Here is a 23,977-nt window from a genome sequence, read left to right as displayed (position 1 = left end):
CCCTCAGATCGTTGGAGAGTGCGGTGCACATTCCACACATGCACACTGTGGGCCTGGGACGAGTGGCTGCTAAGCAGGGCAGGCAGCGGCGGCAAAAACACCCAGTGGGCGGGATAAATGTCCTGAGCAGGCCACATGTGACCCACGGGCCGTAGTTTGAGGACACCTGGCATAGACCTTATTCATGAATAATTTGATCCATCTGATACAAAAGTAAAAAAGAGGAGAGCTTTTTCTAAATCTGTACAAATGGAATTCTGTTACAAATAGTTTACCTATAGACAGTCCCTTTTGAGATCTTGTTTCTTATTTAAGTATGTCAAATAAATTCCACACCCATTTGAGTCACTGAACTGAAAAGGAAGCATCACAGCATACGGATGCAGCATGCCCACGCTGAAAGAGACCAGCGGGATTAACATATTGACTGCTAGGTGAGTTGTATTTAACTCAGACTAATTTTGACCCCAGGGCCTTGTGAAGCAAAACTCTGCAGATGGTTCATGAAAATCTTACTTGTTGATGTTCTTATTGTTACAATTAATATTAACAATTTGATTCTAAAAATATGGATTATGTTGCACGTAACTCATGCACAGAAAGCAATAAAGAATAACAAATTGGGGCCTGGGCGTGGTGGCTCACACCTGTAATCCTAGCACTCTGGGAGGCTGAGGGTGGGCAGATCACTCAAGGTCAGGAGTTTGAAACCAGCCTGAGCAAGAGCAAGACCCCGTCTCTACTAAAAATAGAAAGAAATTAATTGGCCAACTAGAAATATATAGAAAAAATTAGCCGGGCATGGTGGCACATGCCTATAGTCCCATCTACTCAAGAGGCTGAGGCAGAAGGATTGCTTGAGCCCAGGAGTTTGAGGTTGCTGTGAGCTAAGCTGATGTCACAGCACTCTAGCCCGGGCAACAAAGTGAGACTCTAATAAAAAAAAAAAAAAAAAAGAGTAACAAATTGGAAAGGATCATTTTGTTGTAATAAAACACCATGGACCCAGGGGAAAAAATTTTTTTGCTAGTGTGGCAGTCAATGTAATAAACTCTCTCTGCTACCACTTACTAGCTCCATGACATTGCCTGCATGTTATTAAACCTCTCTCATGCCCCATTTTCCTCATGTATCATGTGGGGGTAATAACAGTATCTGCCTAATTGGGTTAGTGTTAGGATTCAATAATACCCAAAAACACTTAGGACAATCCCTGGCAGATAGTAAGTCTGCAATTATTGGTTTACATAATTACTTCATGACTGTTTTGAAAATCACATGCCAGGCCACTGTCATATAAACTGATAAGCTCGATCACTGAGTTTCCAAAAGTGATTATTAGCACTGAGAAAATACCTTTATCACGGTGCCCCAATTTAATTACTTAGTACACATAACACAACCAGAAGAGACAAGTTATGTTAAAGTTACTGGGTTTGTAGTAGTATATAAGTAAATATCAGAGCCAAACCAGAGAGAGCACAGAAAGTTGGATTTATCATTTCTCACAACCGCACAGTAACTTTCAGTGTGCTCACATTACTAGCATCACAAATCTGAAATACAATTTTGCTTCTCAATTAAAAACATATACTCTGAGAATTGATTAGGAAGTTTTATAAAAATTAATCATCACTGATAGAGTATCTTAAAAATCCTTGCCAAGCAAGACATTCACTTTACCTTTATAAATCTTTGCATAAAATGAAAAATCAAGGCATATAAATTTCATTAGGGTTCTAATTTTTAAATACCATCCTTTGTATCCTTTAAAAGATTTTCATCCATTCATTCAAAAATCTTTTGAAGCTCAACTGTCCAATTTAAGACAGAATAAAGAAATGTCTGAGCATCTGAATTAAGCATTCTCTTGGCTGAGATGCATTAAGAACTCTATTAGGGTTCTCGTGGGCCTTCCGGTCATGCCTTTCCGCAGGTAGGGAACCTCATCTTTGTTGGTCATCACACCTGCTATGTCTAAATGTGCCCACTTAGGATGAGTCACAAATTCTTTCAGGAATGCTGCAGCTGTACATGCTCCTCCAGCTCTGAAGAGAAAGACAAAAAAGCATTATTTAACCCCATTTAATGTACACTGAAAATTTCACTAAGATTTTATACTCTTGCTAAGTAGGTTCTATGACCAGAGAACAAGTGTCAAGCTTACAAGACCTAATAAGACCTTAACCCAGGCTGGGCACAGTGGCTCATGCCTGTAATCTAGCACTCTGGGAGGCTGAGGCAAGAGGATGGCATGAGTTCAGGAGTTCAAGAACAGACCCAGCAAGAACAAGACCCCTTCTCTACTAAAAATAGAAAAATGAGCCGGGCGCAGTAGTGCATGCCTGTAGTCCCCGCTACTAGGGAGGCTGAGGCAGGAGGATCGCTTGAGCCCAGGAGTTGGAGGTTATAATGAGCTAGACTGAGCCACTGCACTCTAGCCTAGGCAATAAAAAAAAAGGAGGTAACCCACAAATCACTTTCAGCATATCTGGTTTCAGATACAGCTTTAAGCAGTAAAAGGCAAATTCTAGATTCTTTTATATTATGGTAATGAATTCTCATATCTTCCATCTCTTTTCCTTATTTTCCAAATCTAAAATGACCTTTAGATTTAAAAAACATACAAAATTTTGAGAACCAGTTAGAAAAATACCCTGAAAATTTAAGATATCAAAAATCTTACAAGCACTGCATTAAAAGGAAACTGGACAGTTAAACCTTTTGCAAAGGAGGTAAAATTGAAAATAGTCATGTTGACAACCAATGATGATTGTAAAAATGTACATTTAGCTTATTTTACATACCTGTATTTTCCAACATTATTAACATCAGCAAGCTGGCAATCTACAACTTGTCTTGTGTAATGTTCAAAAAGAGGCATCCTCCAGACACGGTCCCCTGTTTCAATACTGGCCTAAAGAAGAAAAAGGTATGAGAGCTGTAAGACTGGTGAAGTAGGTTCTAGGAAATTCATGGCACTGACATGCTCAATGCTGAAGAAGAAAGTTTTTATAACCTATTACTCTAACACATGAAATTACAAAACAAGTTTCAGAATTGTGTCAGTTCATTAGAAGACTTATTTAAGACTTAGAGAAGAAACAGGAATGTTGTGCCATGATCCTACAAATCCATAGGGCATTTGCTAGAATCATCAAACTAAGATTACAGACTTTGTAAGTTTGATTAGGGTGAAAGAAAAGTCTTTGTGAGGCTGGTCACCTTGGTGTGCTGAGAAACACATGCCTGGACCTGCTTCCCTGAAGGAGATTTTGAGACAAGGTGACCGAATTCATTCATTCACTTATCATTTACCCATTCATTCATTCATTCATTGTTTACTAAACTTCTACTGAGCACTACCAGGTGTGCTGAGGTATTACTATCTGAGCCAGTAAAGTGCCTATAGGCTAGCAAGAGAAACAGATACATAAAGAAACTGTTTAACTCACTACAGGAAGAACTCAAAGATTAAGATCCAGAAAGTGAAAAATCAATATAGCAATATATAAGCTGTTATTTTAGGATATAAATACCAGATGAATCAGCTAAGGGCTGAAAGTGGCTGCCTCTAGGAAAACAGACTGTAGGCTACTGATTGTTGACTTAAATAATGTTTATGCACATATAACTTTCTTTTTATAAAAAAAAAAAAAAAAAGCTTAAATTTGTGGGTGTCATAAAAGAAAGGGACAGTGGGTAAGGGAGATGCCCCAGAAAAGAGGTACCTGGCCCAGCCTAGAAGGAAATGACTGACTATTGCAGTACTGAGTATTGAGGTCAGGGGTGGAGGCTTTACAAATGACAAGAGGACAGATGTGAAAGGGAAACAGTTTAGGATCTTAAACCAACCTTGAGAAATATATTCAGGAACATTTTGTGTTTATTCCCCACTGGCACATAAAAAGCTCCTATTAATGATTCACTGAAAGAATGAATGAATGCATGAGCGGCCGAATGGACACACGGGGGCTGCAGCTCAGGAGAGATAGGAACAAGCAGCAGATAAACTGGCTGGGGCTTCCCGGTGAGGACTATGGGGCGTACCAAGAGCCTGTGGCCAAGGCCTGAACAGAAGCCAACAGGGTGGACAAAGGGAACAGCCCACCAAGGAGATGAAAGCAGGACAGTTATAGGAGAAGGGAGTCCAGAGAGACTACCACAGAAGCCAAGAGCTGGGTATTACCAAGAGGCCACAGAGTCACATGCTGTCTTGAGGCTGACAGTGTTAGGCTAACAGTGGTGCGGGCAGGTGAAAGCCAATGGCAGAGAGAGAGAGAGAGAGAGAGAGAGAGAGAGAGAGAGAGAGAGAGAGAGAGAGAGAATGTGACAGGATGGGGAGGCGACTGCTGAGAAGAAGCCAATGGCAGTGAGTGAGAGCATGTGTGTGTGTGTGTGAGAGTGCGTGAGACAGGATGGGAGACGACTGCTGGGAAGAGGCTGGCTGTGAAAGGTCGTGGAGGGAGGCACAGAGCTCGGGGGTCAGGGTCAGAAGATGTCCTCACCCAAGCAGGGTGAGCTCCCTTACACAGCTTGTCTGCTCAGCTCACAACACGCAGTCATTAAAAGGGCACTCCTTCTCCACAAAACTGTCCTCATGACTTTTTCTACCTCAGAGATTGCAAGCCATGGCCATGTTATTTATGAGTGGTTTGCATATCATTCTGAGGCTGCTAGGGAGAGCAAGGTCGTATCATACCCATACTTTAGGAGCATGTGTTGAAAACCCAAAGCCACTGAATCAACTTCATTGCTATGATTCATCTTCAATTCAAAGGCAAACCAAAAGCAGAAAAATCACTTTAACACAGGGGTTGAAGAATAATTTATTCATCATCCCCATAATTTAGATCCGTACACATTATTCCTACCTGAAGTAGTTTCTTCCAGAGCCAGGTTGAATTGGTAAAGACCCCAGTGGCACCTGACCCCAAAGCTATGTCCATGGCACCTGTAAGACACAAGTCTTCAGGTCAGCTGCAATCTCTGCAGGCAAAACAAGCTCCTCTGTCACTCACAACAAAACTTTAGCCTTTAACGCTACTTAATGGCTCCCTCATTTTCAAAAATAGGTAAGCTTAGACAATCTTTACTGTTCATACTTAATATATTTTTATGTTTCTCAAGCTAGAATCCACCTTAAAGTATTTAAGAAACACAAAAAGGAAATGATATCAAGTATCACCAATAATCTCATCCCAGGGATAACTGTTACCTACTTTTGATATTTCCTTCCAGACTGCTTCTAAAGTTTTTTAAAAAATAATTAAGACAATACTCTATGTGTTAAAGTATGTGTTCTTCCTTTTATGCTTTAAAAGTGTTTTCCTTTTTTGTAAACAGATGTTTGAAAGTATTTTTTCATGATCTTAAAACAGTCCATTGGCTAGTGGTATCATAATTTACATATTGCTGGCACTGAGGCATCTCTAATTTTCAGCAATTTTAATCATGTCTCACTAAGTACCCACTACAAGAATTTGATACAGGGAAAACCTCTAACCAATGCTCACACATTAGCAAACATAAAATAACTTCTAATACAAAAGAATATTACAAATTGAAAAAAAAAAGAATTTGATACATTTTGTATAAAAAAAAAAAAGCCTGTTATGACTGTATCATATTTATTTGTTTCATCTTTATTTCCTTCTCTAACAAAGCTATGTCCCATTGGGCTGACTTCTCTTTTTAAATTAATTAGTGTATTTTTAAAAAATCAACTTAAAAACCAGATTCCCAGGTTCTCTTGTGTATACAATCAGGCACAGCAGCTAAGTGCTGTCTTCTTTGGTTTTGGTGTTAGCTCTCAGCACTCTCATTCACTATCCGCCTGGCCCGAATCTGATTCCTAAGCATATACTTGGGAACTAGCACCCTGCCTGGCATAAAGAAACTCAGTCAGTATTTATTAAAAGGAAAAAGCAAAACTTACTACCCTTCACTACTGGCACAATCCAGTACCATTAGAACTAGGACACTCATAAGGAATGTCAGAGGAGACAGCACTGAAATGGGGGGCAATTCTATAGCTGTGATAAGGTGACATTTATTCCCTACAATGCAAAAAGTATGTCCAGGCTGCTCCAACTGTGACTTTGTATGAAACTGCTCATTAGAACCTCACCCAAGGAAAACGTAAACTTGAAGATACTATATACAGCTGGCCCTCTGTATCCAAAGATTCTGCACCCATGGATGCAAACAGCTGTGGATCGAAAATCTTTGAAAGGGAAAAAAGTCCATGTACACATGGTCAGTATAGATGCAGCCATCCACCTTTTTTTTTTTTTAATTTATTTTTTATCATTTCAAAACTGTTACCACCACCATTTTCAGAATTACTAACAGCAGAGGCGTTCCGTCCATTTTCATTTACAAGGCACGTTTGGAGCCCTGTGCTGAGGTGCTCACCAACTGACGTTACCAGAATTGCTCTGGAAGAAACATCAAAGCTCCAAGGAAAGTGAGGATGTCACTATACTCATTCGATCCTAAACTACAACCATGAGTTAAGAAAATGAAAAGAAGCAGCATGATTGGATGGCCATTCCTGAACACGTCTCTGCACCTACAGTCTGGGTACAGACCTAACTTTTAAAGGACAGTAATATCTCTTCAGTGTCTAGAATGTACCTGAGCCAGGTCCATCAACCTGTATCATCTCATTTAATCTTCACATAAACTCCTCCCGTCAATGAAGTGCTATTATGCCCCTTTTATGGATGAGACAACTAAAGCCTAGTCCAAAGTCACATGCTATTAAGAGGCAGGACAAATTCTAAAATCAGATCTTCTACCTCTTAAGACTGTACTCCTTCCTCTCAAGAATTTGAGGTTGGAAATTGGTTCTTATTCTCCTCTAGTTTTTTTTAAGACACAGTCTCACTCTGTCACCCAGGCTGGAGTGCAGCAGTGTCATCATAACTCACGGCAATCTCAAACTCCTGGGCTTAAGCAATCCTCCTGGCTCAGCCTCCTGAGTAGCTGGGACTAAAGGTGCACACCATGACTGTCTAATATTTTTATTTTTCTGTAGAGATGAGGCCTTGCTATATGTTGCCCAGGCTGGTCTGGAAGCCATCTCCTGCCTTGGCCTCTCAAAGTGCTGGAACTACAGGCATAAGCCATCACACCTGGCCTATTCTCCCCTTTGAACCCTAGCTTCTGGAACTCCGAAAGGACTAAGTATTTGGGAAACTGAAGTGAACTATCAAGAGCCTTCAACTAGGCCGATGTCCAGGGCAATTTAAAGGCTCACCCATCAGGTCACCCTTAGTCACCTGGAGCCAACTTCCCCCCTTTCTCAAACCCTCAAACTGGGAAAAAAGGGGATATGGGGTCCTGATATTAAGTGTCTGGGAAAAAATACTTCCCAAGTGGCAATTATGAAAATTATTTTTAAGTTGTGAAACTTAGATGTTTCTATACTCTGTGTTTCCTCACTTACAGAAAGGGCAGACTGCCACCTACCTCACTGCCACTGCCCCAATCCTCTGCCCTAGAACCTCTGCCTTTCATCTTAAAGTGTTTGCTAAACTGAATAGGGAGGCCAAAAACCATGAGCACATTATAATGCCAGCTTTAAGAAAAAACTCTTAGCAGTAAATCTGTGGACTACTGTTAGATCCACGTATAAAAGGGAACATGAAATGATTTCTGCTACAGTAAGGCTCACATGACCGGGGAGAGACTAAAACCAAAGGATGAAAATGACCTGAATTTTAATCTTAAGAGGCAGAGTAAGAATGAATTCCTAGAAAGAGAACTTTTGGATGAAAGATTATGAATGTCGGGAATCTGTAATTAGGCGCCACCTATCTGTCAGGAATGTATTCTTTGCCCTGCAGGCTGGTGGTGTCACGCCCTGACTTCGATGAACACCTGCCACACATGGCTGCTGTATTAAAGAGGCTTTCCAAAGACTCCCTCCAATCTTCTCTGCTAGGCAAACAGAATTATCTCCAAGTACTAATGCTCAAGGGGGCCAAGGAACTTGCCCAAGGCCGACCAGTTAACTAGTCAGCGGCTTAGCTGGGAGCCACACCTGAGCCAGGCCTTCAAGCGCACACTTCATATCTGTTAAATGAGGACCTTGTAACTCCCTGCAAAATGTTTTCATTTCTTTATAAAATCAAGTACAAAAAGTTCCAAAACCTTAGTGGACATGAGATATGTTACAATTAGTTTATTAAAAAAAATAAGACAGCTATTGATTTTGGGATTTATCACTAATCTTTGGATCAAACGGCAGGTAACTGTAACAGAAAACACCTCGTTAATATCATTTTTAGATGTCAATCTAGATGAGTCAACCTGATCCACCTGTTATTTCTTTTTTAAAAGGTATATCCTAGAAACTTTTAAAACAACAAACCTAACATTCAAAACATTTTTACAACATAGAATGATTCCACTGGCAAAAGATCTTTGAATGCCAATGGAGTGTCCCCAGTTTCAGCCAACTAATGCCCTGAGCACGGTGTGTATACTCCACACAACAAACAAGACTTCCTGAGAAGAAAAACAGGGAGAGCACGTGGTCTGACCTGTTAAGGTGGCGGCATCGATAATGACCTTGGGATTGAAGGTGTGCGCATAACAGAGTGCGTCAGCCAGTATGAGCCTCCCCTCGGCATCAGTGTTATCGATCTGCAAAGAGGAGGATCAAAAACAGAAAGGCTGAGAGAGCACAAGTAACGAATATGAAAACTGACCCTCACAACAGTGCACAACTGAAAAGTGGGAAAAGGCTACTATAATGTATGTCATCAAGTTACATACTTACCCGTCTACAGGAATACGAACATATCTAATCTGGAGAGCAAATATAATTTAATAATCCCTGTACCAGAGATGATGACCTAAGGCTGATGACTTTGGAAGATGAAATAAACAGAAATACATCTGGTCCATTTTACCAACAAATGTATAATAAGAGGAAAAATTTCCTCCTTAAAGATTTCTGAAAACAAATGAGCTAGGGAACTTTAAAAAAGCTACAGCCAGGATCCCAGACACAAGCATTCTCACAAGTTCAGGAACCCTTTCTAACTATAGTCTCTTCTTTTTAATAAGGTCCATCATCACAGGCAGCCTGTGCACATGCCACACGAAGGACCTGCTGCCACACACCCACGAGTACAGAGCCCATGATATAGGACAGTGTTTTCTACCTGAACACCTATAATGGAAACAAGTTATTCACAGCAAAGGTACGTCCAGAAAGTAGCCCGCTCTTTTAACATTCTGCCATGCTCTGCATGCTGGCTACAAATTCATGATACTCTGTGTGCATACACACAAGAAGTTGGAAGAAAAATAAGGCAGGAAAAAAATACTTAAAATTCCCAGAAAGAGATACTTTTGACTCTGCAAGAAAAGCCACTCAGCACTAAAGACACCACCCTCTCTAACATGGAGCCACGGCTCTGCACCCATTCAAGCTGTAGTTATGTGGCTACTATGGGATTTCGTGAGCCATGCCTAAAGGTGAGTGCTGTCTCTTCCACTTACAAACCTGTATGGTCTTCCCGTTCCTTGCTCTGACGACATCCCCAGGCTTGTTGGCCTTGCCGCTGGGCATATTTTCACAAAGAGGGGCCAAACCTGTTGGAAAGAATATAGGAAGTAACACTGAATATGCTGGGTCCAAACACACCACCCATGGGACAGGAGGCCACCAGTGAGCTATCAGAAGCGAGCCAGACACTGATGCCACCCTAGCCAAATGATCAAATGTAGCATCACTAATGACACAACTGACATTATGTGTGTCAGCAACAGGATGTACACATCACCCATGTCATCTTCTCACCAAAGAAGTCTAACTCAATTCTCATCAAGAAGAAACAATCACATAAACCCAAATTGTTGAACATCATGAGATTAAGCCTAAGCCCCTTCAAAATCTCCTATGTCATGAAAGAAAAAAAGGCAGGAAAAGAGTTCTAGGTCAAAGAGATCTAAAGGGACATGGTAACTTGATTGGCTCCTGGATTTAAAAACTAAATATAAATAAATAAAATGGACATTTTTTACATGTTGGGAAATTTGAGTTAGGTATTAATCTTTGGCAAGGATAATCAGATTATCATTACCTAGAAAATCCATTTTCTTAGGAGGCATATTATAATGTCTACAACTTTCAAATAGTTGGGGGGGGAAGGATTATGTGATTAAAAAGGGGTGGGGGCAGGTCAGACAGGGCTTGGGTTCTAATTCTACCATTTACAGACGTGACTGGGCTTGTCAGTTAACCTAAGTCTCTCTCCCCGCTCCTCTGAAGCATGGGTATAAGCAATGCTACAAACTCCCACACTGTGTCTGCATCTTATGAGACTAAGAATTCACATCCTGGAGCACTTTTTCTGTCCCAGGCACTTTCTATGTATTGTGCCATTTAACTGGCCACAATCCTATGAGGCAATCAGTAAATGAGCCATCAGTGTCCTTCCACTCCAACTGCTGAGCAATTTTTACTAGAGTAAACCACAACCTCAACATTATATGCTCCTGACTGCTAACCACTTTTTGCAGAAGTAAAACAAATCAATTCTAGTTATAGCCCACTGGTTGCAAAACACATTTAACTCAATCAGCTCAGACAGCAAAACACTTAACCTGAGCTAAAAAAGCTTCTGCTTGATGAAAAGCTATTTAAAAAATGGTTTCATAATCTTTTCAGATTAGGGGAAACTGTCTGCTCTCTCAGTTCTGCCATTTGACTGGATTCCAAGATAGCCCTTGTCCCACGTACCTATAATATTAATAGACAAATTGAGCTTTGCAGCAGACACGATGGCTGAACATATACTTGCAGCTCCTCCCATGTCAGCCCTCATGAGGTCCATATTTGCAGAAGCCTTGATGGAGATACCACCACTATAGGGGAAAAAAAACAATGTGCACTGTTAATAGCAAAGAAAATGGCCAAAATTACTTTCCTAAGAAAGAATACATAAACTGAGGGTTAACTGCCACATAAAAGCAGCATATACCTGCCAAAGAAGTAAAACTTCTAAATTTAGAATCTAAATTATCTCAACATTTTCTTTTCTTTTTTGAGATAGGGTCTCATTCTGTCACCCATGCTGGAATGCAGCAGCCTCATCATAGTTCACTGCAACCTCAAACTCCTGGGCTCAAGTGATCTTCCTGCCTCGGCCTCCTGAGTAACTGGGTCTACAGGAGCACGCCTGGCTACTTTTTCTATTTTTTGTATAGACAGGGTCTCACTCTTGTTCAGGCTGGTCTCAAATTCCTGGCCTCAAGCAATCTTCCAACCTTGGCCTCCTAAAGTGCTAGAATTACAGGTGTGAGACACCTCACCTGACCCCTCAACATTTTCAATAAGGATATTGTAGTCTTTATAAAAGATGCAAAATAATTCCAGAAATATACATGAGTGTCTTAGCTCATTTTATGTCTATTTCAATGAAATTTCACCAGTGCCACTGGAAACATTACTATATTGTAAAATCAGTGCTGCCCAAATTCCATCTTTGTATTATCTCAGTAATTCCTGACACCCACATAGATTGTCTTTTCAGCAAATTTTATGAATTGATCAATTTATTGAACCTGAAGGCCATGAGCTATTTAAGGAAAACTGATAAGCTCCTAGAAGACTGGGAGCATTCCTCTCAAACCCACAGAAAAATAGAGGGGTAGGGGTAATGCTTCCTTCTGATACCATACAAGGTGTGCTCTATCCTGCTGATGGCAAAATACAACCCGAGTGAGGCACAGGCGCAAAGCCTCGGAGACAGCACTACTACGTGACAGCCGGGTGAGGTATTAATTAGCAATCAGCAAGAAACCAAACTACTTTTCCCAAAGAGGTTTCTAACTAGTGGCTTTTCTGCTTCTATTCTGTAAGAGTCCAGAAGCGACATGCTTCAAAGGACAAGCACAGAGCCAGGGGCTTCAACTTTGAGTCATATTGAGATCTGCAGCTGACTTGCCCTGTGACTCAGAGAGATGTCTACTCCCTGCTCTGAGCTCTGCTATCCTTAGAAATCACGTCCGACTTCTCACTCATTTCAGAAGCATGGTCAGCATGTACATATAGAATTAAAGAGTATCCACCAGCTCAAAATAAGAAAAGAAATATATGAGGCAACCCCATGGGGCAGATGGAGCATGTTGGTGCACAGGAAGTTTTTCTTCTATCCTCTTGCCATAGGCTTCTTCTGGAAGTTAGGCTCTCTACTCATTCTTATGATTGTAGTTCTAAAGAAACTGCCAGTCAAAGACCAGCAATTATCTTTGCTCACCTTTTAAATCTCTCTCAGATCTACCCATTTTTTCATACTGCATCTACCCTAGTTGATGCTATCACCCTCTGTCCTTGGATGTTTCCCAGGTCTCCTAACAGGTGTCCCTATGTTGGTCTTACCCCTTTCATTAACTACACAGACTCCCAATTTTTACAAAGGAAAGATTAATAATAAGTTATCTCAATCAAAATCTCTGTAGGCTTTTCTTGTGTAAAAAACAAGCAGATTCTGGCTGGGTGTGATGGCTCAAGCCTGTCATCCTAGCACTCTGGGAGGCCGAGGCGGGCGGATTGCTCGGGGTCAGGAGTTCAAAACCAGCCTGAGCAAGAGCAAGACCCTGTCTCTACTATAAATAGAAAGAAATTAATTGGCTAACTAATATATTAGAAAAAATTAGCCGGGCATGGTGGTGCATGCCTGTAGTCCCAGCTACTTGGGAGGCTGAGGCAGCAGGATTGCTTGAGCCCAGGAGTTTGAGGTTACTGTGAGCTAGGCTGACGCCATGGCACTCACTCTAGCCTGGGCAACAAAGTGAGACTCTGTCTCAAAAAAAAAAAAAAAAAAACCATGAATACTTATACAAGAAAACACAGACCTTGGCATAGACAATTTCTTAGGACAAAAAAAGCATAAGCTATAAAACAAAAAAAGTGAAAAATTCTACTTCATCAAAATTACAAACTTCTCTTCAAAAGATACTACTAAAAATAGAAAAGGCAAGTCCAACAAAGCATTCATTGAAGTACAAAGCACAGACGCCATGAAGTACCTGTCAAAAGTAATTCCCTTCCCGACAAACACGAGGGGCTGTTCACTTGTGTCGGGGCTGCCTGTGTAGTGAATTTCCAAGAAGACTGGGGGCTCGTCGGATCCTTTAGCCACACTTAGGAATGATCCCATGGCCTGATCCTCAATCCAAGACTTGGGTCTACGGTGCGGAAAGGGGAAAAAAGTGATTATGTTGTTAAAAAAGAAAATAACTTAGAAAAAAGCTCACCAGTGTACGAAAAAGTATAATATACAAGCTCTTAAAATATACTCACATGTTAAGGCTTCAATTATCACATTCTATTTTTACTTTTGGTATATTCCTGGGCAAGTCACTTGCTTCTGAGCCTATTCCTCATCTATGAGATCAACGATTCCTCCATCAAAAGATTATAGAACTATTAAGAGAATTTATGCATGGTACCTAATGCAATGTGAAGTAATGGTGCATACTAAGTAAATAATTACTACTCGTTTTTTTTCCCCTAAGTTACTCAGATATTTCTAAGGTTTAATTTAGAAATAAAATTGGCGAGGTTCTGAGACCCTAAAGGGTGCTTACATATAGTTAGGGGATCTACTGATTTATTTTTTTATTTCTAAAAATGACAAAAAAAAAATCAAAACAACCAACAAACAAAAAACTAACAAAGCTATACGTCACCTACTAGAATAAAATATCTTATTTCTTGGCTGTTTTAGAATTGCTGGAATTCTATCTTTTTAATGTCAGAACATTATTCTCACAATTTCTATCATAGTTTGAAATGTCTTTGATTGGTCGGGCGCAGTGGCTGACACCTGTAATCCTAGCACTCTGGGAGGCCAAGGCGGGTGGATTGCTCAAGGTCAGGAGTTCGAAAACAGCCTGAGCGAGACCCCGTCGCTACTAAAAATAGAAATTAATTGGCCAACTAATATATATATAGAAAAAATCAGCGCAGGGCATGGTGGCGCATGCCTGTAGCGCCAGCTACTCGGGAGGCTAACGCAGTAGGATTGCTTAAGCCCAGGAGTTTGAGGTTGCTGTGAGCTAGGCTGATGCCACGGCACTCACTCTAGCCTGAGCAACAAAGTAAGACTCTTGTCTCAAAAAAAAAAAGAAAAAAGAAAAAAGAAATGTCTTTGATTGAAACAAGAACACTAATTTTCTTAGTTAATAAACACAGGACCAGTGGGGTAACAGAATAGAAACCGTCCTTAGTGCAAACTAGAAAACTGATGCCATACTGCTATTCTTTCTAGGCTGGGGGCACAAAAGGTCTTTGTATTGATTTCTGGCCACAGTAACTAGGCCAAGAGGGAAATCCTATATTCCCACAGACCAGCAACAACCATACCCATGCACTTGCCTATCTATTTGTTAGAACTACTAAACTGGGATGGCATCGTGAAGGGATGGTCACCAAACTTCGAAGGAAAAAGAATATAAAACTGGAAGATGTGATAAAAAACAAAATCACTTCAAAAGAAAGAAAGCTGTATAACGTGGGCACTTTTAATCACAAACTCAGTACTTGATGTTTTATTAAAGTCCTGCCCTTCTGGAAGACCTGTTTGTCTGTGTTTCTTTGATGTATACCCACCTACACTAGAGAGGGTCTGGTGCAGCTATGTCCTAGTTTAATGAGTTGTGCCCTGCCTGGTCTCTGCTGAACTCTTCCCATTGCTCAGCCACAAGCCTCGTGCTTCCCGAGGGGCCACTGCACACCTGCTTCCCGCCCGAAATGCCCCGCCCCACTCTCTAGTCTGCAAACCTCTAAGCAACCTTCCAAGTCTGCTCAGGCTCCCTAATCTTTGGCAATTCTCCTCCCTCTGTTCCTGCAGCACCTCCACATACCTCCCTATTCCTTCCTACAACATCCTCATTTCTTTGAGGATGAGGTCCACTATCATGCATCTCTGTATGACTGCTAATGGGAACAAGGTTTCTTTTGAGGGTAACAAAAGTGTTCTAAATGGATCATGGTCATGGTAGGACAACTCTGTGACTATAGTAAAAATCATGGAATCACCTTGCAGGAGTGAATTGTATGGAATGTGAATTATGTCTCAATACAGCTGTTAACCATGCCCTCACACATGCAGTGTATAGTGTAAAGTCATGGCACTTTCTCAAAGGCAAGAAAAAGTTAATATAAAAACAACCTCAAACTGAGCCCTATCCCAACTTGCATGTGGCATCTGGGGGCATCACCTCAGCTCTCTGGTTTCAGGTTACTCCTCTGAACAGTGAGGGAGCTAGATTTTAGGCTATCAAAGACTCCTTCTGGCTGTAACATGCTATGAATCAATGACAACAACTCTGAATTACCTGATATAGACCTCTGTTTTACTACTAGCACTTTTGAGATTCTTCTCAATAATTTCGGCAAATCTGATTGGCGTCATCTCATTGGCTGGGGTCTCCATCAAGTGGCGTGCCAGGTTCTGCCCAGAAGCAAAGAGGACTCCTTTCTGCCAGGCCTCCTGGTCCCCGCTGGCAGAAGAAAGCACAAAGCTACTGTCACAACCTCTCTTGCAGGTAGGAGTGGCTCTTATCTTAGCAAAAACAAAAGAGGAAGACTACAAATAAAAAACGACTGACACATTCACTCTCTGTGATCTGACCCAGGTGGCAGATGGTAGGTGCAAACAGCTGAGTAATACCAGAACGGCCTGGCCAAGCCCATCCCTTCAGGAACCTCAGCTGCATGAAAAGGGGTTGTACTGACAGGCCTCTGAAGCTCTTGATCTACCACATAAATTGAGGGATGAGGAGTCCCTATTTGAAAGGCCCATTTTGTTCTTTCTCACTGAGTCAGGAATGACACAGCCCCAAGTGCTAACTGCAAGTGAGCAGATGGCAATGATTCTGATGTGGAATTACAGGCCTTTCTGCCTTCTTTTGCCTGGCCCAAGGTTTTAGATCCCAACCTATCTATAAACGAGGATCATTTAGAAGAAAAAGGACATGGGCCCATGTTTCAGGACTCTGGCTCTTCAATAAAGACAGTTGTGCAGGTGGGCAAATAGCAGCTGATAGCTCTGAGGGCACACCACGCGCCACCTGCTGGGCATGTTCTGTCTTGGGTCATCATAAGAACCCCATGTAATCAGTATCACAACCCCACCAAGAAAACGAAGAAAGCGAGGCCCAGAGACTTCAGTCACGTGTGGTCAGCCAGGAGCAGGCAGTGGAGCCGGGACCGATGCCCATACTCTCAGTCACACACACACACACACACACACACACACACACGGCCGCCCCTCAGGCAGTGACAAGGGTGACCACTGCTCTCAGCACCATCCACTGAAAAGTCTCATCCTGCCTATTCCTGACCACAGGGACCTCATCTCCCACAACCTAGAATAGGGCCAGAAAGTCACAGGTACTCAACGAGAGTCTCCTCCACTAGACCCCGAGGGCAAGGACCGATGGACAGCACCCAGTCTCCCTCCACCAGTGCAGCGCCAGCATTCAGCACCACGCCAGTAGCTGCCAGGGCAATGGAAATTATCCGGATTGCAATCTGCAGAAACGTGTCTGTCATGTGGTTCCTCCCTCTCTGGAAGAGCCACCTGGTTGTGGCTTCCTAGTAAGCCGCAAGTACGGAGGGGTCTAGGGAGTCGTGGAGGGAACGTGCTCAACTGACAAGAGCCAGGAGCGGCATTTGGGCTTGGCAGTTATCCCACTGTGAAACGGCTGAGGCGACAGGGGAGGGCGCGCACAAGCCACGCCGCAGTGGCCGCCACTGAAAAGCAGACAGCTCATATATATCCGAAAGGCCAGGCTGTCAGCCAGGGGCACCTCCCACCTCCTGGTTTCCTTCCATCACCTTCCGTGGAGCTTCGCTGACACGCGTGTCTTCTTTTTCTGCTTTAGGTCATCATATTCATAGAGACCGAGCACCGCGCCTTCCGCGGCGGCCTGGGCGTCTCCACAGGGATCCACCTCCACGGATGACAGCTCCAGGTCTTGAGCCTGCCTGCACCCCGCTGTGAAAGGACAGAGGAACCAGAAAACTGGAGTCAGTCAAAGACAACTCAAGTGGCAGAAGGCAGAGGCATGGTGCGGTGTGCTGAGAAAACACCAGGACTGGGGTACAAATCCCAGCCCTGACGCCTGAGTATTTTGAGCCTCATTTCCTCCTTTGTAAAATGAGGACACGGGTCACCTCCAAGTTGTGGTGAGGATAGACAAAATGAGTATCTCCTCGCAGAGCAGGGCAAGCCCTCAGAAGGTGGCAGCTATTCCTACTATTATTTCTGAAACACCATGATTTTCTGATGACGCTTCCCAACCACCAAGAGCTGCTCAGTTTAAAAATGACATGAAAGTGATGACGCTGAAATTATATCCAAGCAACTGAGCAAAGTCCATTATTACCGCAGCATTTGATGACGATCAGGTCAGGAAAGACTCGTAAATAAAAGTTACGAAATAATCACTTAACATGAACTTTGAAAGTTTAACAAGCATTTATAATATACAAGGGCCAGAGATTAGTCAAGCCAATTATCACTGTTTCAGAAATGTTTTTCAAAGCATCTTTTAACCACAATCTCTCCTCGAGAAAGGTTCGTCCTGCTGCTCAGCTCTGACGTGAGTGAAGGGCGTCTGCCTCAGGACACCAGGAGACACCCACACACCTTTGGCTAGCGATAAATAAGCATGCCACACCACCTCGCATCCTTATTCTCTGATTTGTAAAATATGATGACTCCATGTTATTTAAAGGTTAGGCAACACCACAGCTGTGTTACAAAAAGAAAAAAACAATCCACACACCACAGTTTCTGGCAAAATACAACTCCAAGGTCACTACTACAAGAGTTAAAAACTGGTAGTAAAACCTCCAAACACAAGATACAGAAATATGAAAAGCAAAATTCCACGGGTTAACCTTCTGCATCTATTGTAAGGCCAAGCACATTCAGTTAGGGAAACTGAAATTTTGTTTACATGAGGGATTTCTGTACGAATGTGATACAGGTACTGATGGGAAATGGACAAAAAGGGGCTGAGAAATAATCGTAAAAGAGTGATCCTTAAGAGTCTTTATCAATATTAAACTTAAAAAGTAAAATAACCTGCAATAGCAGCTCTGATGTTTTCTTTGCCTTCATGCCAGTTTTCCTGTTCGTCAATTCCAGCTCCCTTTTTGCCAAGGCCGACTAGCACCACGCTGGGGAAGTCCTGTTCCACAAATACACGAATCAACCACTTTATTTCTTCCGAGCATTCGTTTCCAGCAGGGAATGGTAGAAGTGGGGAGACTCACTGAGCTCTCACACTCTTACTTTAACCACAGCACAGGGCTAAACTCACTGTAAGAAATTTTGTTGTGGGTTTTTTTCTTTAAGTCCTTATATATTTGAAAGGTAGAGTGAGGATAACCCTGCAAATAATTCTATGTAGGCAGTACCATAGCTGGACCAAGCAAGTCTTCAGATTGAGGAATATAAGATATGCTGTTCTTTTTGACAGTGATTCATCTCTTTACGATCTTAATTCTTCCACTAGTACTGGAATAAAACTATACAATCCAATACAAAACTTTTAGTATGACCAGGCGGCCACAGTACTTGGCACATAGTAGGTGCTCACCGATGGTTTACCAAATTAACATTATCTTCATGCCATACCTGATGCAGACCATAAAAGGTCCGGGTCCTGCCTGCCTTCGGAGGTGGTCCAGATCTAAAACAAGAGGAAATAGTGGTTTTCAAAATCAATTTGCTCTGCTCGCTTGGTAAGTGACATGTACATACTTTTAGCATTGTCACAATACTCTGTACTAACTGCTTCTGTGGATTTCCTTATTCATGTTCTTATCCAAACACAGAATGCTCTCAGGCCAGATTTCTTAGATGCAGCACTTCTAATTCTAGTTCGAAAATGATTTAGATCTAACACAAGTTTATTTCAAAACAATAGAAAGCAGCACTGTGGCCACATGGGGATCTGAGCACTGCAATATGGCTGAACTGAATGACTCTTAAACCTTTTCAATAAAAGACACAAGACGCCAAAAACATTAGGGTAACCTATGTGGCTGACTGATGGCAATGTGTTTGGCTTAAAGGTTGTCTGTGGAGGCTTTTCTACAGACAGGATCCTGGAAATTTTCCAAACAAAACAGTTACACAACTATAGCCAGAGGCCTGGAGCAGATGCTCTGGGCTGCAGTCATCGGTCAGAAAGGCCAGGTGTTCCTTACTCTAACAGGTTAGCTTTTGGATTAACGAATTAAGCAAGACACTTGAGAAGGCTCTGTCTACTGATGGAGAACTGGTAATTGAAAGGGGATGCAAATTCCATTACCCAATCCGAATATTATTAATACATAGTTGTAATGGCTTAGGTGGATACTTTTATTTGCGACAAATGTGGTCTGCAGCTCCAGTGTTTCCCTACTTGTTGGGACCTCAGGCCCCACTGACTTACTGAATTAGAATCCGCAGTCTCAACTATATCCCCAGCTGATTCACTTTAAAATTTGAGAAGCCCTAGAATAGGTGGCCTCCAACTATGGTCCGTGGGCCACAAGTGGGCTGCCTAGCACATTTATCTGGCCCTCTGGGTGCTTTTGCCGCCTCTGCCTGTCCTGCTTAGCAGCCTACTTGTCCCGGGCCCACAGTGCACGTCCTCCAACGGTCTGAGGACAGGGAACTGGCCCCCTGTTTAAAAAGTTTGAGGACCCCTGCCCTAGAAACTCCAGGGATGCAGTAAAAAAGAGCAGAGCCCTTAAGCTGTTTTTATCTATTCCACGGACTCTGCAGTCTCCCCCAATGACAGGAGAGTTAAAGGAGGTATAGAGGCTGGTGGGAAGGTGAGCAGGGAGAATGAGGGTGGGGAAAGTGAATTTGAACCAGGAGAGTGGGCTGAAGAAATCTGGTACTTTCCAGATTCTTCTGGGTCAGTCAGTCGTTTGTTCACAACAGATTTGTGATTGAACTGGAAATAGTGTGACTTCCCAGAATTGCAGATCCACCCATATGGCAATACAAAGTACCAAAGCACATTCCAGACACATACTTTCACTTCCCCTGAGAGGTTTCCAGCCAGGGTACTTCCAGGCATTTTCTCTACTGAACAATAAAGCATAGAAAAATATACTCTTTTGATTTGGGGGCACTTTAAAAATTAGAATCCTCAGGTAACACTTACATGTTCAAAGCTTCTCTCAGCTTTCCAGCTACCAGTTTATCAAATTTCTCTCCTGCGCATGTAAACTGTGGCATATCATCATCTTTTTCCATGGAATAGATTCCTAACACAAGGCCCTGAAAATAATAAAAAAAAAGATGAATATAATTAGAGTAGATTCCTTACAGGGGCTCAGGAGTTCCCAAATCCCAGAAGGAGCAAATAATTCCACCAAAACCATGTCCTTCCCCCAGCACAGAAGAACAAAGCCAAAGAAGCAGGTGCTGGGCAGGCAGTGACATGTGCACCTGCCTGAGTGTTTCAGATCCCTGCCAAAGAAGGACTGTCATATTACCTGTCCTGGGTTTTCAGGGTCACCCAGGAAAGGGTTCCACTTTCAAATACAGCAAAAAGGTGTTTTGTTTAAGAAAACAAATCCATTTATCACCAAGTTAGAGCCCGAAGGGATTCAAAACATGCCACCCCAAAATACGCTGCTTTGACATAGTGATTATTTTGAGCTAAAGGAACTTGAGAAATGGCAGATAAAAGGGCTCTCTGACCTAGCCTTCCTACCTAAAAGCAGGTCATAAAAATTCCCATGAGAAAGGTGTTCTCCCAGGAAAAGGAGAACATTCTTATCACCAGAGACTGGAAGTTGACCCAAAATAGACCTGTATAAACTTACTGAAATAACCCTTATCTTCCATTAGTTTCCCCACATATTTTAATATTTCCTAGTCATTGTTCCACAATGTATTGCTCCTAGTCCAAGTCCCTTGTCTTGCCACATCCCCATAATTTATGTTCTTTGCTTAAAAAGGTATATAAGCTTTTGGGCCTAACAGGTTCTTCAGGTCTTCACTTGCTTTTTGCAGACTCCTATACAAATATTAAAATTTGTAGCTTTTCTCCTGTTAATATGTCTTATGTTAGTTTACTTTTTAGGCCCAACCACAGAACCTAGGAGGGCAAAAGGAAGTTTTTCCTCCCCTTCAACCCTCAAATGCATATCTCAGATATTCTGGGATGCCATCCCAGTCAAGCCAATAGCTGCAACAACCATTACTAGTAAGGGCTCTGGCCAACTCACAGGCTGAAGGAGAGAGAAAAACCAACTTCCCAGGCAAGGGTGGAGCAGAGCATTCTGCCAAGCACTTAGTGGCTCACTTCTTCCTCATCTCCTTCACATGCCCCAGGCTCCAAATACCTGACATAAGGAAGCAAACCTAGCACTGCTTAGTATTTGCTTTTGCCTGGCTATTTATGATTTTGAAACTATTTTGTTGTCTTAAGGCAACTCTGTGAGGTGGAAAGAACACATACTCTTACTCTCACTTGACAGACAAGGAAAATGAAAACTGGCCTGACACATGAGCCCCTGTGTGGTAGGACTGAGCGAGAATCCAGATACCTTCTCCTTTCTACAAAAACCACACAGGCACTTAGACCAAACAGTGCCCTTTCTGTCTTTCCCATCAAAGAAAACAGGCTTTCTTGGCGTTGGTGACTTTGACAGGTTCTGACTTTCCTGAGACTGTCCATTCCCGGGGATTCCATGGAGCCAAGAGGAGAACTGGAGACAGGACACAGCTGTCATCTAGATAGGATGGAGGGCTAGACAGGCCTGTGGTCCCTCTGCCATTTGTCACACAGGCAGGAGACCTGAGCTCACACTCAGTCTACAGCATTCCTCACCAGGGACAGTCATTTCTTTCTGGTCCTGGGGGATGACTCCCAAGCTTGTGCTTGGTCCCCTGAGCCACTTCCCTTTCCAGATCCTGAGCATCTGAACAGCGTCCTTTCTCCAAAATTTTCTGGAGCTCAAAAAGGTGTAGAAGGCTTTTCTTATGGAAGGCATTCTTCTTTTAATTTCACGAAAAGGTGAGGCTCTCTGCAAAGCCCTTTTCCCTACAGAGACATTCCTTTTCTCTAGAAACCCTTACAGGCAACTTACTCCCTGACCTTCGTCCCACTTCAGCTGGCGAAGGGTCTTGGCGTGGAGCCCTGCGACTGGCTGACTCTGGGACCTCAGAGGACACTTCGCGTTACTAAACTTGCGCTTCCTCCAAGCTGAGGTGGGAACTAAAGTGCCACCGTCCTCTCTGGGGTTACTGCGAGGACTAAACAAAATGATGGATGAAGTAAGCAGCAGCCGGCGGAGAGAGTTCAGTAAACAGCAGCAGAGCTACTCCCGTCGCGCCCAAGGAGCTGAGCGCCCAGCACTCTTCCAGGCAAGCGAAGGAGGAGTTCCCCAGCGCCCCTCCTGAAACAGCCGGCTGTGGCACCCTCGGGGCCAGCGGCAGCCCCTCGCCAACGGCCCCAGGAAAGGCCGATCCCCGCAAGGGGAGAACTCTTACTTTTAACCGATTTTTGCAACTTGGTGCAGAAGCCCTGGGCACCGCGGCTTCGACCCGCCGCGCAACCCCCGTACCCCGCGGGCAGGGCTCTCACGGCGGCCCCGGGGCCAGCCGCCGCCTCTCACCTTCGTCATGTCTGCACCGGCGAGAGCCGAGTTCCAGAAACGCCTCACCCCCAGACGTTGGACCGCAACTCGCCCCGCAGCCGGAAGAGGCAGCAAGAACATCTTCTCGGCTCGGCCCCCTGCACCGCCCTCCGCAGAACACGTGGCCAACGAAGGGCGGGCGCGCGCCTGGGGTCGGCGGGAACCAGGGGGCGTGGCGTGGCGGGCGGGCGGGCGCGCGCCGGCCGACTGGGCGGTGTTGGCATGGACGCGCGATTGTGGCGGGAGCCCCGAGGGGGCGCCGGCGTGCGTGTGCGCGCGCGCGTGCGCGCGTGCAGGCCAACGCGAAGAGGCGGGGCTCCCGGAAGAGGCTGGTCAGTCCTCGGACAAACCCGACGTCGAGGGGCGGGGCCGTGGGCGTGACGTCGCGCGAGGGTGGGGCTGGGGGCGGGGCGAGCTCCGCACAGCCGGCGTGGGGCTGGGGTGCTGGGGAACCCGGGGAAATAGGAACCGAGCGCCGAAACTGCGCGTCGGGGTTGCTGAAAGCGCAACTGGAAAGTGAAGACACTCCCTACTGAGTTATTTTTATTCCTGTCCTTGCTTTTGGACTTTAATCTGGTCCCAGAGCGCAACAGTGTAAGGCCATTGGCCCAAATACGGGTTTTGAAAATGGGAACTTGGCGAATAGTGCTCAACGCTTTCATATATTTTTATTTTTTGAAAAGGGTTTTACATTTTTCATTGTAAAAATGTACACGGCTGAATGCAATTCGGAGAACATGGGTAAGCACAAGGAGGGCTAAAAAAAAACCATTCTTAATAATTACATGATTGATCGTAATTTTATCTGGCTCTTTGATTTTAGCTGGGAGTCAGGGGTGGGGGAGGGCCACACCAACCACAGTGAGCAAAGTCTCCACCTTGGTCTCAGTTGCAGGAGGGAAAAAAATGTCTATTTCACTCTCCAGGGGTTGGACACAGGCCGAACAGAGATTTGATCATCCCTTTTTTCTTTCAGTCCTATGAGTTTGTTTATATAAAATCTTTCTCTGTAGAGACAGAAAGTTGATTGCCAGTGGCTGGAGATAGGGAGTAGCTGCAAGTTGGCAAGAAATTTCTTTTGGAGGTGACAGAAACCTAAAATTAGATTGCAGTGATGATTTATAAAATCTTTGAACTGTACACTTTATATAAGAACTAGCAAGGATGATCTGGAATCCAAGGAGTCCTTTGCCGACTATATTGACAGAACAATTCTCCCACTCAATACTCAAGGAGTGAAATTTTATCTCTTTATTAATAAAATTGTCTGCTACCTTTAATATTTTC

At 43.4% G+C, this 23,977-nt stretch overlaps 1 protein-coding gene across 1 annotated transcript; it reads right to left on the bottom strand.

The window, feature by feature from the left end:
• Positions 1-1,357: 1,357 nt before the first annotated feature.
• Positions 1,358-22,825, bottom strand: LAP3 (leucine aminopeptidase 3). The gene is made up of 13 exons (XM_012737532.3): positions 22,670-22,825; positions 20,206-20,321; positions 18,681-18,735; positions 18,126-18,231; positions 16,871-17,030; positions 15,367-15,531; positions 13,054-13,212; positions 10,763-10,887; positions 9,524-9,612; positions 8,553-8,655; positions 4,875-4,954; positions 2,808-2,917; positions 1,358-2,048 (listed from the first exon to the last, which is right to left on the bottom strand). The coding sequence occupies exons 1-13, from the start codon at positions 22,769-22,771 to the stop codon at positions 1,859-1,861; spliced, it is 1,560 nt and encodes a 519-aa protein (XP_012592986.1). The 5' UTR covers positions 22,772-22,825; the 3' UTR covers positions 1,358-1,858.
• Positions 22,826-23,977: the final 1,152 nt, after the last annotated feature.

Source organism: Microcebus murinus, chromosome 3 (assembly GCF_040939455.1).
Source record: "Microcebus murinus isolate Inina chromosome 3, M.murinus_Inina_mat1.0, whole genome shotgun sequence".
Classification (NCBI taxonomy): Eukaryota; Metazoa; Chordata; class Mammalia; order Primates; family Cheirogaleidae; genus Microcebus; species Microcebus murinus.
The sequence above is the reverse complement of the archived record's forward strand: the minus strand, read 5'-3'. Positions and strand labels throughout refer to the sequence as shown.